Here is a 13,306-nt window from a genome sequence, read left to right on the forward strand (position 1 = left end):
TATGATGTCTTTAGTTTTTAGATGTATATGCTGTGAATGAGATTATTACCAAGAGATGAAATTGTACAAAAGCATTAAGAGGCAATGCATGCATGGTATCTCCAGAAAGTGCATACTCGGAAAGTTGCAGATTTCTGCAAAAATAAATTAATAAACTAAGAAAACATCACATCCTGCATTTGTTCTCGTGTGTAGTAGAAGACATTTCCAAAATACCAAATTTTCTTGCTTTGACAACTAAACATGTTTCTGTTAAAGTGTAGCATTCTCCATAAACCCATAGCTATATCACACTTTTGTTTGTCTTTGTAAATCAATGTATTTCCCCCCGAACAACTGCTCTATGTTGGACTTGGGCCCCAAACTTGCAGGTGGATCTAAAGGGGCAGACCTTTGAGGTGTGTGGTGTCCCACTAAAGTCAAAGGTGCTTTGTGCAGATCAGATTGCAGGATTGGGACTGTGCACAAATGATGTTCACAAAGTGTTTTGGTCTCTCTTCCTTTCAGCAGCAAGCCAGAGAACATTCTGATTCCAGAAGATGATGCTGTTAATGGCAGTTGAAAATTTATTATAAATTTCCACACACCCCCAAAAGACTTGAAGAAAAGGTTCTTTTATTGAATGAATGGTGTAGAATTTTAGTCATTTTTTTCCCTAAGAATGACTCAGGTGTGACTGTTGAATCACTGCAAAGGTAGTTTCCTTAGCGCAGTATCTTTCTTCAAACTATAAAGTTTATTAAATTGATTTGTCGTGTGATCTGGTAAGTATTATAGGAATTATTCTTTTCAGTTGATCCTTTTAACTCTTCTATATGAAGTACGGTGGTAGGTAAGTACTAGGTTTAATTGTTGCTTCTCAGATTAAGTGTATTGTGGCTAGACAACTGACTTCATCTAATTTATATGAAAATCAGTCTCAATAGTGGCTTGCTGATGTCTATTGAATTCTAAATCAAAGATTTCCGTTCTTTGAATGAGGACTATTCAAGCTCCATGAGCAGGATTTTCAGAAGTGCTCAGAGTTGGCCTAACTCTTCTCTCATTTAACTCATTGGGAGTTTAACCATTGCTTCAGTGGGAACAGTCAAGCGAACTAATCCCAAGCAAACTTTGGATCCTCAAATTTGATCTAGCTCAAAACTGTAGTTTGGGACTATTGCCTAAAATCTAAGCCATTACGTTGTAACTGAGCAAGGATGGGTCCTCCTGAGGCTGCCGGTGCCAGTGAAGAGAGCAATAGTTTCCACTGTCGGAGCAACCTGAATGTTTTTGTAGTTTCTTGGGTTCTTGTTTTGTAGCAAATGAAGAAACGTTGGAGCTTCTAAAAAGCCAATGTAGCATAACTGGGGTGGAGGGGTTGGGGGGGGGATAACCTGCTATGAGGTAAGGGTTTACCTTGCAATCAATATTACCACACAAACTTGGTTGACTTAGAGTTAAGGTTGCTCAAGTGCAGTTTGTGTTACAGCAATCAATAAAAATCAAGGAAATCATCAAATTAGGCTACATTAACAACTAGGATAACCTCAGGGTACAGGTCTTCCCCACTTTCAAACACAGCGCCCACATGCAGACTCTACCTTCATGACAAACTTATATTTACTTTCAACATACACAGCATGCAGATTCACTTCCTCTAATTCATACTCGTACAAGCTTAGCGATGGGTTCAGAGTTAAGTTTGTGTTTGTGGGCTGCATCCTTGTCTAGTGTGTGAGGAGCTGCTGATTAGCCAGGTTGTGGAGAAGAACTGATGCAGCACTTGGACCATTGCCAGTCTGTCATGTACAGAAGTTTGGAAAACACTAGCATTCCCTTGCTTTCTCCTTCACTCATCTGCTGGATGCTTCCTTAGGAGCTTTGCTCACACCCTATACCATCATCGTTGGTCCCCCAGGGCATCTTTCATACCTTGAGCCCCTTCCTCTCCCCCCCCCCCCCAACATATCCCTGATCAGTCCCTTATGACTCCATTGTAGGCGGTCTCACTCTTCCCTGCATGCTTTACTCCCCCATCTACAATCACTAAAAAGGCGACTTCTTACAAGGAGCTTGACCTCTAGAACGTGGCATTGACAAAACTTCCCATGTCCATCAAGTTTTGTCAAAGGAAGCCAGCTCTGATCAGGTAAACTTTACTCCCATGTAGTCTACAAATCAAACATGAATATCCTTACTGTAACTGCAGTGTTTGTTGTAGCAAGGTAGAAGAAACAAGATATGTTTTAACACTTTGCTTTCAACAGAATGTGAATGGATGAAGCATCAGCTTAGCATGTGAGCTGGAAAATCAGCACCAAATAGAAATTGAAGTACTGAATGTAAAGTATGAAACGAGATATAAATTTGTTCCACACTACAAACTCCTCTAATTACTTCACAATGCCACACCCAATGTTGCACTAATTTAACTAAAGGTGTAGTTTTAAAACGAATTTATTTAAAATGTACAACTTGGTCTTGTTACTAGGGAAATGTACCAGAATTACTATGCTAGTATAATTATACCACCATAATTATTCATAACACCTCATGTCAGTACTCTTAGAGTAATTGGACTTTTTTTGGTTTGCATCCACAAAAACAATTATAATGGTTTAACTAGGTTGGTAAATATCCTGGGGTAGACTAGACCTTTGTGTGTAAGACATTTACATTGGTTTAAATGTGGTTTACGCCCGTTTAGCTTTGATGCTAAAATAATATAAACAAGGTTTAAATTGATATGATTGTCCATGCTGGGATTTGCTCTGGTTTCAGTACATTGTTTTTTAAACCACACCTTTAGTTAAACAAATGCTGCTTTTGTGTGTAGACAAGCCCTTAATTTCTCAAAATTAAAAAACAAGTATCCTTTCCTGAAAGCATTTTTTGTATCTGCTCATTATTATGCTACCTTAAGAGCATGTTTCATGCTGCTAAACGTGAACAAATAGTTTATTTTTTTAAATTAAACATTAAAATAATAATGAAGTTAGAGTAACAAATATCTGCAGTTGTTAAAATGTTGCAAAGGCTGATTTTTGGTTTTATCTGTGTTCTATACTTTGAGATAACTAGGGTTTGTCTATATTCGAAAAATCTTAGTGGATTAACTAATTTTTAAATTGGTATAGTTAAACCAGTGCAAACCTCTAGATGCACTTAAAGTGGTTTATCCCCTATTTAAATTGGTTTAACTTAAACCAATTTAAGTGAGGGTTACCCTGGTTTAAATTAAGCTACATTATTTGTTTGAACCAGTTTAATTAACCCAAATTTTCTAGTGTAAATCAAGCCTTAATTTATATACAGAGGCAAAAGGAAGCTATTTCCATAAAACATTCCTATAAGTGAAAAACTTCAGATTTTCAGTTGCATGAATCTTTTTCTTCTGGTATATTATAGATGTGCTATGCGAAGTTTTATAGGAACAGGTGTTTATTTTAACAGGTAATTCCTTATTTAGAAGGTTTGCTAAATTGCTGATTATGCTATGTTGTTGTCAGGTAAGTAAATTCCAATCAAGTCATTAAAGAATGACAACACTTCACGTTTATTTTACAAAAAGGTCTACGAAGGTTCCAGAAAATATTTTAAAGTAAACATTTCTATAAAAATGTGTAGGAAATACATCAATAGACTTTGGACAAATGCACTTGTATAACAATATAATTAGTTTCTTTGCAGATAGTCAAAGGGCATAGCATGCCAGTAACTTGCTGTAAAAGTCCATAGGCTCATATGAGGGTTTTTTTTATTATAGGTTGTCCTGGATTCATTATTCCCATGCCATAATGACCTTGCTGAAGTTCACAAATACTCCTTTGTTAGGTTTGCTAGGGAGAAAAAAACCCATACAAAACATTCAGTTAATGTTCACAAAAGATTTGTCTTAAGGCTCATGTAAAAAAACCCCACAGTAGTTAAGAACAACATGCGGCTTTCGTTCCTCTCTCCAAATAAAGCACATGTATAGGGTGTATTTCATGATTTTAAATTAAAGTGAAAATTTTTCATTTCTGTAAATCAGTATAGCAAAATCTGGTTTTGATTACAGAATAAAATTCTGCTCTTGGATCTGAAAGTTCTGGATTCCAAACTTTTGTTGCTCTAAATATGCAACATTTCAGCTGATACCAAATTTTGCAGAACTGACAGGACTTTGCCCTAAACCAAAGTGAAAACCATTTTTCTCCTTTGATTGAACTCAGTCTGCTGATTTGGCCTAATGTTGTGTGTGTTATGAATCTGGAAGACCATTATGGCTTGGCACCCCTTTTTGCTGGTCTGGTCTAGGAAATGCTAAATGACTGGTAAGTGCACCAACTATTAACTTGCAAGCAGGGACAGGCAGCCATACCATGCATTACAATCTTTATCCTAAATAAATTTGAAAATTTATTCATTTTACTTTAAACCTAGATGACCCGGCAGTGAAAATGGGCTCATTGTCTCTCAAGAATCATACTGTTCTTGAGGGAGAAAGTAGGGAGAAAACCAAAGAAGATGTCATTTTTTTTTGTTTGGGTTTTTTTTGTTCCAGTTCGCAAAAACCTCAATTTGGAAGTTTCAAAATTTTCACACACTAACAAGAATACAAAAGGACTGAAGCCTAAGCAAGGGGCAGCAATAGTCAAACAAAGAGAAACGAGAACAAAAATGGATTTCATGTATGTTGGATGCCATATGTATTTCAGTCTCTATAGTGGTAAATACTGACCAGACAATGGCATGCTTTAGGTTTGGGGGCAGTGTCTCCTTGTGAAAGGAGATGTTAACAATCTCTAAGTAGAGGTCCCATCCATTCTCACTGATGATCCAGGACAGCCAGGTGTCTTGATTTGTGTCCCTGATTACCACTAATGCTTACACAACTAACACTGATGGGAACTGGGATACCTGGGGTGACTCTGTATCTGGTGGTCCTCTGCATCTGGTCCTCCTTTCTGCTTATTATACTGTTGGCCTTGAAGAAGTCCCCTCAAATGAAAACTGTCTCTCTGTTGATCCTAGAGCTAATCCCTAAGTCACTTTATAAACTGAATTGGTTGGGAAAACTTTGAGGAGTGACATCTCTTCCTCTGTTCTTGAGGCAGCAGTTTGCTTTGCTTGCTGTGTAGTGGCCAACTTCACTTTTTAAAATGTTATATACTTTTGATGAAGGGCATTCGGGTGTGTTCCATCACAGGAGATGTTGAAGCTTAACTATGTTATAGGAATGGTTGCTGTTCAAGAAAAATCTAAAAACAATCTATAATAGGCATCTCTCGTGTTTCTTGATTATCAAAGAACCTTTGTCTTGGAAATATACAACTTATCTGGGGAGTTTTGCCTGATCATTGAAGATGTAATCTTGTTACACAGACGTAGTGAGTCATCCATATTTTGTTTTCTGTTTTCCACTTTTTTGAGTCATTAGTTCTAAAACTGCAGTAACTGGTTAATCCAGCATATGCATATACTATACTTGTTAAAATGTATTTGTATTGTAGTTCAGTGTATTATGCAAAATGGAAACAGTGCTAGCTAAGCAATTTGTTTAATGGGTGACTATTCACTGCAAGGGAACCGTCTTACTCTTAGTTAATTGGTAAAAATCTAGGATACGTTTATTAAAATTGCTTGTTTTGAGAAACATGACATGATTCCATAATAACTCTGTAGACCATTCAGAAAAGAGGTAAATGGTACAGACAAGAACGGTCACCTCCGCTGCACCAACATCTGCCAGACAAAATAAAATCTGCATTGCTTATTTGGTATAACTGAAATGAAATAGTTATAGTAGAACAGGATCAATGGTTTTAAAAATACATTTGCTTTGTTTATACATATTTTTGATTAAGTAAAACCTAAGCTATTTATCAGCAAATTATTGACAAATATATTAATAATTTCTAATATTTATAGAACCATAAATTATAGATTTTTCAGGGGAATAGTAAGAGGCTTTTTTGTTTAAAGTAACTATAGGATTAATCTTACCAGAGATAGTATCGTGTTCCCTGAAATGTTCCATCATGTTTTCCCTCTTCGCTGCCCTCCAGTTCTACCCCAAGATACACATCCTCTCTCCCAAGCAGGTGCCCCAAGTACTTGATTGTTCCTTTACTGATTTTCCCTGCTGGACGGGAGAATTTCACCAGGTTTCCAACTTTCAAGTCTGTAACATTTCTTGGTGCAAATGGTCGTCTTGGTAACACTACCTTACCCACAGGAGTCCTGGTGTAAAAAGAAAAAAAAAATAAAAGCAAAACCTTTTTCTAAAAGAGTGAAACTAATTTTAAATTCTGAAGAAAACTTTGTTTGCTGGCTTCTTTTCAGAGTACCAAATAACTTTGCATTTGTGATCCACTTTGATAAGTGCCCTGTGAATTCCAGTTATAATTCGTACATTTCTTAAAACTTCATTCTCAATTGCCAATCCAGAAAGATTTCTGGGGGGAGGGAGGGATGTTCTGCCTCACCACAACACAGAGGCAGCTCAGGTAGATTTGTTTTGTATTTTTCTCCTGTTAAATTTGTTCACTATAAACGGATAGGAATGCATAAGCAGTCCCACTGCACTTCCTGATCACTGCTTGCCTGCATAGTTACTAACCACAGCAAAAATATAATTTGCATCTCCCCTGGAACTGAGTTGGTGAAAGCCCATCACTTGGGACTTGCTAACAATGAATCAGACAAAGCACTAGAAATGTATGGAGTAATCCTATTCTGTCAGGGAATGGAATAGGTGACCTAGTAAATCTGATGTCACTAATTGTTATGCCTCTCAATTCTTTCACTTCCCCTCCCTTTCTCATTTTGGTGCCTGCTAAACCAATTGCAGTGCCAAGAATTCCCCCTACTCATGAGACTGGCTTAACCCAACTCACTGAACTCATGGGAGCACCATGCCAAGATGAAGCCTTAAAACAGATCACCCAAATGGAACTGGCCCTGTTGAAGGCACCATGACACATAAAAGGATCAAACAAGAGTTAAGCATTGTGAAAGCTAGGGAATGGGAGCAGAGGGCAAGCTCCTCTGAGGGCTTTGCAGATGTGGTGATTGATTTTTGCCATCTGGCAAAATTCCAGGCTAGCAGAGTCACTCCCATCCTAAGTTAACCCTTCTGATTTCATCTGCCTTCTCCTTAGGCAGCAGGCGCCTAGCAAGGCATTCCAGATGAGAGGCTCTGAACTAAGCATATCATGGTGGGTGTGTACACCAAAATGTACTGAATGAGTGGATCTGTGTCCTGTCACTATCCTGAAATATTCATGTATGTTCTTCCCTTCAGCATATTTCCCATTTCCCTCATCTCCAAGGGGCCAAAGTTCCAGACCTCTCATTTTTTTAATGAAGCATCAGCCTAAGTATTTATCATTGTGCCTGATGAAAACTTATTGTGCAAACAAACTGTTTTGGTAAAGGCAAACAGCTTTGGAGTCTGGCTTACATCGAAGCAGAGGGTTAAGAAATCCTTCAGCACACTTTATTGGACGAGATTCTGAACTATCTGTTCTTAGTTCAAGAATTCTCTAAACCTAGGATTGAAGACTCTCTGGAAAAAAGTGGAGTAGTGAGAAACCATGACTGAGGGGAATAGAGAATGCGTAAAAGGTTAGAAGATCAGCGATAAAGAACCAATACAGTTCTTCAAACTCAAAGTGCATGCATCTATTCCAGTCCTGACAGATTCAGATTCCTGTGCAGGTCTGAATTCCCTTTATATATGTTAAGTAAAAGAATGGAAGAGGCCTTTAGTTGGGATTGTGATTTATCAACTGCTTTGACTTCGTTACACCCAGACAGCCCTTACTCAGCCTTGAGCAAAGAAATCGACAGCTTGCACAAAGCTAAATCTACAGACTACAAATAGATTTTCTTTCTAGGTCCTTCAAAAATGTATTGGAGTTTAAAGCAGGCAGTTCACACCATGAAGTAACTTATACCAGCACTGAAAAACCAAATGATCATAGTGTAATGTGACATCAGCACAGCCAGTGTCTTACACGTCTGCAGAAAGGGACCAAAAGCCACCAATCTAGATGAGAAGCAATAAGCAGAGTATGCTATGCTGTACATCTTTTTATCAGCCTGAGCGAAGGAGCTGCTGACCTGAGCAGAACAGATGTGGCTTCCAGGAGAAGTGTCAGTTTTGTGATGAATTTCCTACTTCTGTGACTGGAACTATTTAAGGAGTTGGATCTCTCCATGAAGCCCAATGGAAAGTCTCCTTTATTACTCATGACATTCAAGGAAATTTAATGACTGATGCCTTCTCTGTGTTATGGGCTGGGCTTGGATGAATGCCTGCCTTCTTTCACTGCATGACAGAGCACAGAGGCAGTGCTGGGTACTAGCTCTCAGTCCCATGTTTAGTCCATCAGCTCCGGAGTTGTTATCCTGGTTCTGCCACTGACTTTGTGTGGCCTTGAGCAAGTCCACAAGCTTCTGCTTTCTCCTCTAAAATGGAGGTGATGACTCTTCCTATCAAGTGGGCGTTATGAGGACTTGGGCCTGATCCTGCACCATCTATGGGACCTTTGTCATAGACTTAAGTGGGCAAAGGATTGGACCCATAGTGCATGTTTGAACAGCTTGTGAAAACATGAGGCACCCTGTAAGTGCCACATAGGGTATAAATAATACACTGAGGAGTGCCAGCAAACTGGATACTGTACTCAGGGAACAGTTACTCCATGGGCCACCCGAACCACACCAGGCTAAAATTACCTGCATATCACAAGGTAAGAAAACTGACCCCACAAAAGCTTTCCTGGGAAAAGTCCTGGGATGTTCTTTTCTAGCAGTAGTTCACAAGGGCCGGGAGCCTGAGCCAAGACTGAAGATGGAATTCTTGTTACATGGGGGCTGGCAACATTCTTTTGCCATCATTCAGTACAAATGCCAGAGGCAGGATTTACATTCACTGATGCATGAAAACCGACAACACAGGCGAACTGGCTCCTCCTTTGGGGCTGTATTAGAGAAGTTTTAAATTGTACTTCATAGGAACCCTGTTAATGGAAACTACTGTGAGGCTACACATCCCTTAGCCAGGCTGCTTACTCAGCCAGTACTGGCCCCCAGCTAGCTCCCCAATGGGCATTCAGTCCAGTTCTGCTATTGCAAAATGAGATAGCTATGGAACTTTTGCAGGAATGCGTGGCCGCTCTGTGATCCCTGGACCGAAAAGGAGCTAACTCTTGTCTCCTAAGATCTACTGCTAGCTTTGTATCAGCCATCAGAGCTCTAGCTGCACAAGTTCCTTGGTTCTGCAAGTGCCACTCTTTTTCAGCCCCTCCAAGCTTCATGCCTAGACTTCCCGAGTGAGTGGTTCTGGGCCGATTGCTCATGGATAGGAAATTAATATTCTGGAGTTCCAAATGGGAAGTTTGCTGATTTAAGTGGCTGTAAGATGGAGGGGAAGGTGGAAATGATTAGTGGCTTGTGTGTTTTGCTCCCTATAAATCTGGAAGCATTTGTACTCAATCATGCCAATTCCATCCATGTACTGGGAGCTGTATAAATGCTTGCCCCCCAAATATACAGCCATTTAATTGGCAATGGCTAAAGTCCGTGGCCTTTCCACTGAAGTCAACAAGTATCATGAAAACTGCTTATTTTTCCCTAACGGTAATAACTTCTCAAATATTACCTTAATTTTGTGCTGTTTACAAGCTCTCCAATACCTTGTTAGTCTTACCAGACTTAATAAGCATGGAAACAGTACTACCCTCTTGCCCTTTGAGGTGGTCCTTAGAGAAAAAGGAGTGTGTGCAATGGCACAGTGATACAAGTCAGCATGCCCTGAGGTAGCCGGTGCCATCCTGTCTTTGGTCTACGGTACTTCACTGACCTTGGCTGCCAACCTGGCACCCGTCGTCATCACTAAATTAAATGATATATAATTAGGCTGTGTGTTTTTTCTATGTTTTAAAAACAAAAAAAAAGTATATCTAAAAATATCTCTTAAAGAAGAGAGGGTTCCTCACCCTGTGCAGTAACTGACGTTCTTCGAGATGAGTGTCCCTGTGGGTGCTCCACTTCAGGTCAAGGTGCGTCCCAGTGCCTTCGATCGGAGATTTCTACAGCAGTACCCCTATGGGCTGCGCACGCGCTGTGCCTGCCTCTCAAGCGCTCATCGTTTGAATAATGCGTACATGGCCCGCTCTCATCAGTTCCTTCTCTACAACAGAGTGTGTTATGAATTCTGAAGTAGAGGAGGGCAGGTAGTGAAGCATCCACAGGGACACTCATCTCGAAGAAGGTCAGTTACTGCACAGGGTGAGTAAACTTCTCCTCAAGAGATGTCCCTGTGGGTGCTCCACTCCAGGTGACTGAAAAGCAGTACCCTTTAGGATGGTTGGGACTTCAGATGAGGCAAGAAGGCTGTTGACAAGACAGCTCTACCCATTCTAGTGTCGGATACTGCAGTATGGATGAGAGCATAGTGATTTGGTGAAGGTAAGGTTCGATGTCCAAGTAGCTGCCTTGCATGTGTCAGACAGTGGGACATTATGGAGAAAGGCCGTGGAGGTGGAGACAGCTCTGGTAGAGTGTGTCCTAATTGATGATGGAGGGTGTATTTGCCTGAGTTGGTAACAAAGGCATATGCAGTCAGCAACCCATTTGGAAAGTCTTTGTCTAGAAATAGCATTTCCCTGTGAGCACTGAGTAGTAGAGACAAAAATTCTGGTGGGGGGGGGGGGTTCTAAATGGTTTTGTTCTATCCAGGTGAAGGATAATGCTCTGCCAACATAAAGAGTGTGCATTGCTGTTTCAAAGGCATTAGCATGAGGTTTTGGGGAAAATGTTGGGAAATTCATGGAGATGAAAGGAAGAGTGTATTTTAGGTAAGAACTCTGGATGCGTGCGGAGTGTGACCTTATTGCGGAACAGCGTGGTATATGGAGGGTCCACCATAAGTATCCCCATTTCTCCTACTCATCTAGCAGACATGATTGCTATGAGGAAGGCGGTCTTCATGAATAGGTGGAGAAGGGAGCAGGTAGCCATTGGTTCAAAGGGTTTATCCATCAGGGCTTTGAAGACTAGGAGTAAATCCCAAGGTGCAGCAGGCGGTTTCACGTCTGGGTATAACGTCTGGATACCCTTCAAGAACCTTTTGGTGATTGGATGGGCAAAGACCGTAACGTTGTCAATCTTATGGTGGAAGGCGGTGACTGCCGTAAGGTGGACCTTGTGTGAGCTCGTAGAGAGGCCAGATGTTTTAAGATGTAACAGGTAATCCAGTATTAGTGGGAGTGAAGCAGAAACTGGAGAGGTCTGTTTGTCAGCGCACCAAGATGTGAACAGTTTCCATTTATGCAGGTAGGTAGTCTGCTGTGTAGCAAGACAGTGCGCACTTGGTCCGAACATGTTAACTCTGCATTAGAGAACCATTGATCAGCCAGGCCCTCAGGTGGAGATGATGTACATTGGGGTGAAATAGTTGTCCCCGGCATTGTGATAGGAGGTTGCTGAGTGGGGGAAGAGGAATGGGTGGCTTGACCGACATGCGTAGGAGGAAGGGGTACCACGGTTGTCAGGGCCAAGCTGGGACTATGAGAATGATGTTGGCTCTGTCTGTTCGTATCTTCTGAATTACTCTGTGCAATAGAGGCATTGATGGGAACGCATACATGAGTGTTTCGGTCAATGGGAGCATAAAGTTGTCTCCCTGTGAGTGTTTCCCCAGGCCTGCTCTGGAGCAGAATGTCGGGCATTTTTTGTTTATTGCTGTGGCAAATAGATCCAGTTGCGGATAACTCCAGGTCTGGAAAATGTTGGAAAGAATGTCGTCGTTGAGTTCCCACTCTTGCTGTATGTACATTTTTAAGAGCAGAAATGTTCTCTCAGGAAAGAGAAGAGACATTTTTCAAGCTGTCAGGACTGTGATAGTCCTTCATCTAGGGCTTCCTCAAAGAAGTGTCTCATCTGCCAGGACAGTTCAGAGGGTCATGCACTCTGAGTACTTTACATATGTCCCTTTTTAAACCCTTTATACAAAGAAAAACACCAAATTTACCAACTGTGTGAAGGTGCACTCCTTTCCACGAGTAATGCCTGTTGGCCAAGAAGGGCTAGGGGGTAGTCCAGAGCAGTAGTCAAGTGTATGCAGGTGGTTGGGTAGCCAGAAGGTCAGTTGTATCAGAGGCAGTCCAGAGCAGTGGTCAGAATTCTCACGTGGGTCAATAGTCAGATGATCAAATCTATGGCGCTGGGTCAGCGGGTTAGGAAGGTGAGGTTGGGTGAGGCGATGAGGCAAGGTTGGGAGAGACAGCAACCAATAGGCAATGGTCTATTGCTCAGACAGCTCCCTCCTCCTATTGGGGTCTTTGTATAGGCCAGGTAACCAATGAGAATGCTGCCTGTCCATCCAATCGGGCTTGGAGCATGGCTGCTGTGGTTCTGTAGGCATTTATTACTAAGATTGTTGGTCAGTGGCAGCAGTTCAGTGCACTGGCATAGTGCAGTAGGTAAGGTTGCCACCTAGTGAGCCAGTAGACTTCATTCAATATTGGGGTCATAAAAATGGCCGTACTGGGTCAGACCAAAGGTCCACCAAGCCCAAAGTTCTGTCTGCTGACAGTGGCCAATGCCAGGTGTCCCAGAGGGAGTGAACCTAACAAGTAATGATCAAGTGATCTCTCTCCTGCCATTCATCTCCACACTCTGACAAACAGAGGCTAGGGACATCATTCCTTACCCATCCTGGCTAATAGCCATTAATGGACTCCATGAATTTATATAGTTCTCTTTTAAACACTGTTATAGTCCTAGCCTTCACAACCTCCTCAGGCAAGGAGTTCCACAAGTTGACTGTATGCTGTGTGAAGAAGAACTTCCTTTCATTTTTTTTAATCCTGCTGCCCATTAATTTCATTTTGTGTCCCCCATAGTTCTTATATTATGGGAACAAGTAAATAACTTTTCCTTATTCACTTTCTCCAAACCACTCATGATTTTATACACCTCTATCATATCCCCCCTTAGTCTCCTCTTTTCCAAGCTGAAAAGTCGTAGTCTCTTTAATCTCTCCTCATATGGGACCTGTTCCAAACCCCTAATCATTTTAGTTGCCCTTCTCTGAACCTTTTCTAATGCTAGTATATCTTTTTTGAGATGAGGAGACCACATCTGTACACAGTATTCAAGATGTGGGCATACCATGGATTTATATAAGGGCAATAAGATAGTCTTCATCTTATTCTCTATCCCCTTTTTAATGATTCCTAACATCCTGTTTGCTTTTTTGACTGCCGCCGCACACTGTGTGGACGTCTTCAGAGAACTATCCACAATGACTCCAAGATCTCTTTCCTGA

At 41.0% G+C, this 13,306-nt stretch overlaps 1 protein-coding gene across 3 annotated transcripts in view; it reads right to left on the reverse strand.

The window, feature by feature from the left end:
• Positions 1-3,527: 3,527 nt before the first annotated feature.
• Positions 3,528-13,306, reverse strand: part of LOC117868668 — a 34,422-nt gene continuing 24,643 nt past the window's right edge. For 2 of the 3 annotated variants that reach the window (XM_034754820.1, XM_034754809.1), the window contains exons 10-11: positions 5,971-6,207; positions 3,528-3,821 (exon numbers count right to left, since the gene is read on the reverse strand). In XM_034754820.1, the coding sequence (XP_034610711.1) occupies positions 3,764-3,821; positions 5,971-6,207 (295 nt within the window). In that variant the 3' untranslated portion in view covers positions 3,528-3,763. Of the gene's footprint in view, positions 3,822-5,970; positions 6,208-13,306 lie in introns of those variants that run through there. The other variant, XM_034754831.1, reaches the window with a different exon arrangement.

The sequence above is a fragment of the Trachemys scripta genome, chromosome 1 (assembly GCF_013100865.1).
Source record: "Trachemys scripta elegans isolate TJP31775 chromosome 1, CAS_Tse_1.0, whole genome shotgun sequence".
In the NCBI taxonomy this organism is placed as follows: domain Eukaryota; kingdom Metazoa; phylum Chordata; order Testudines; family Emydidae; genus Trachemys; species Trachemys scripta.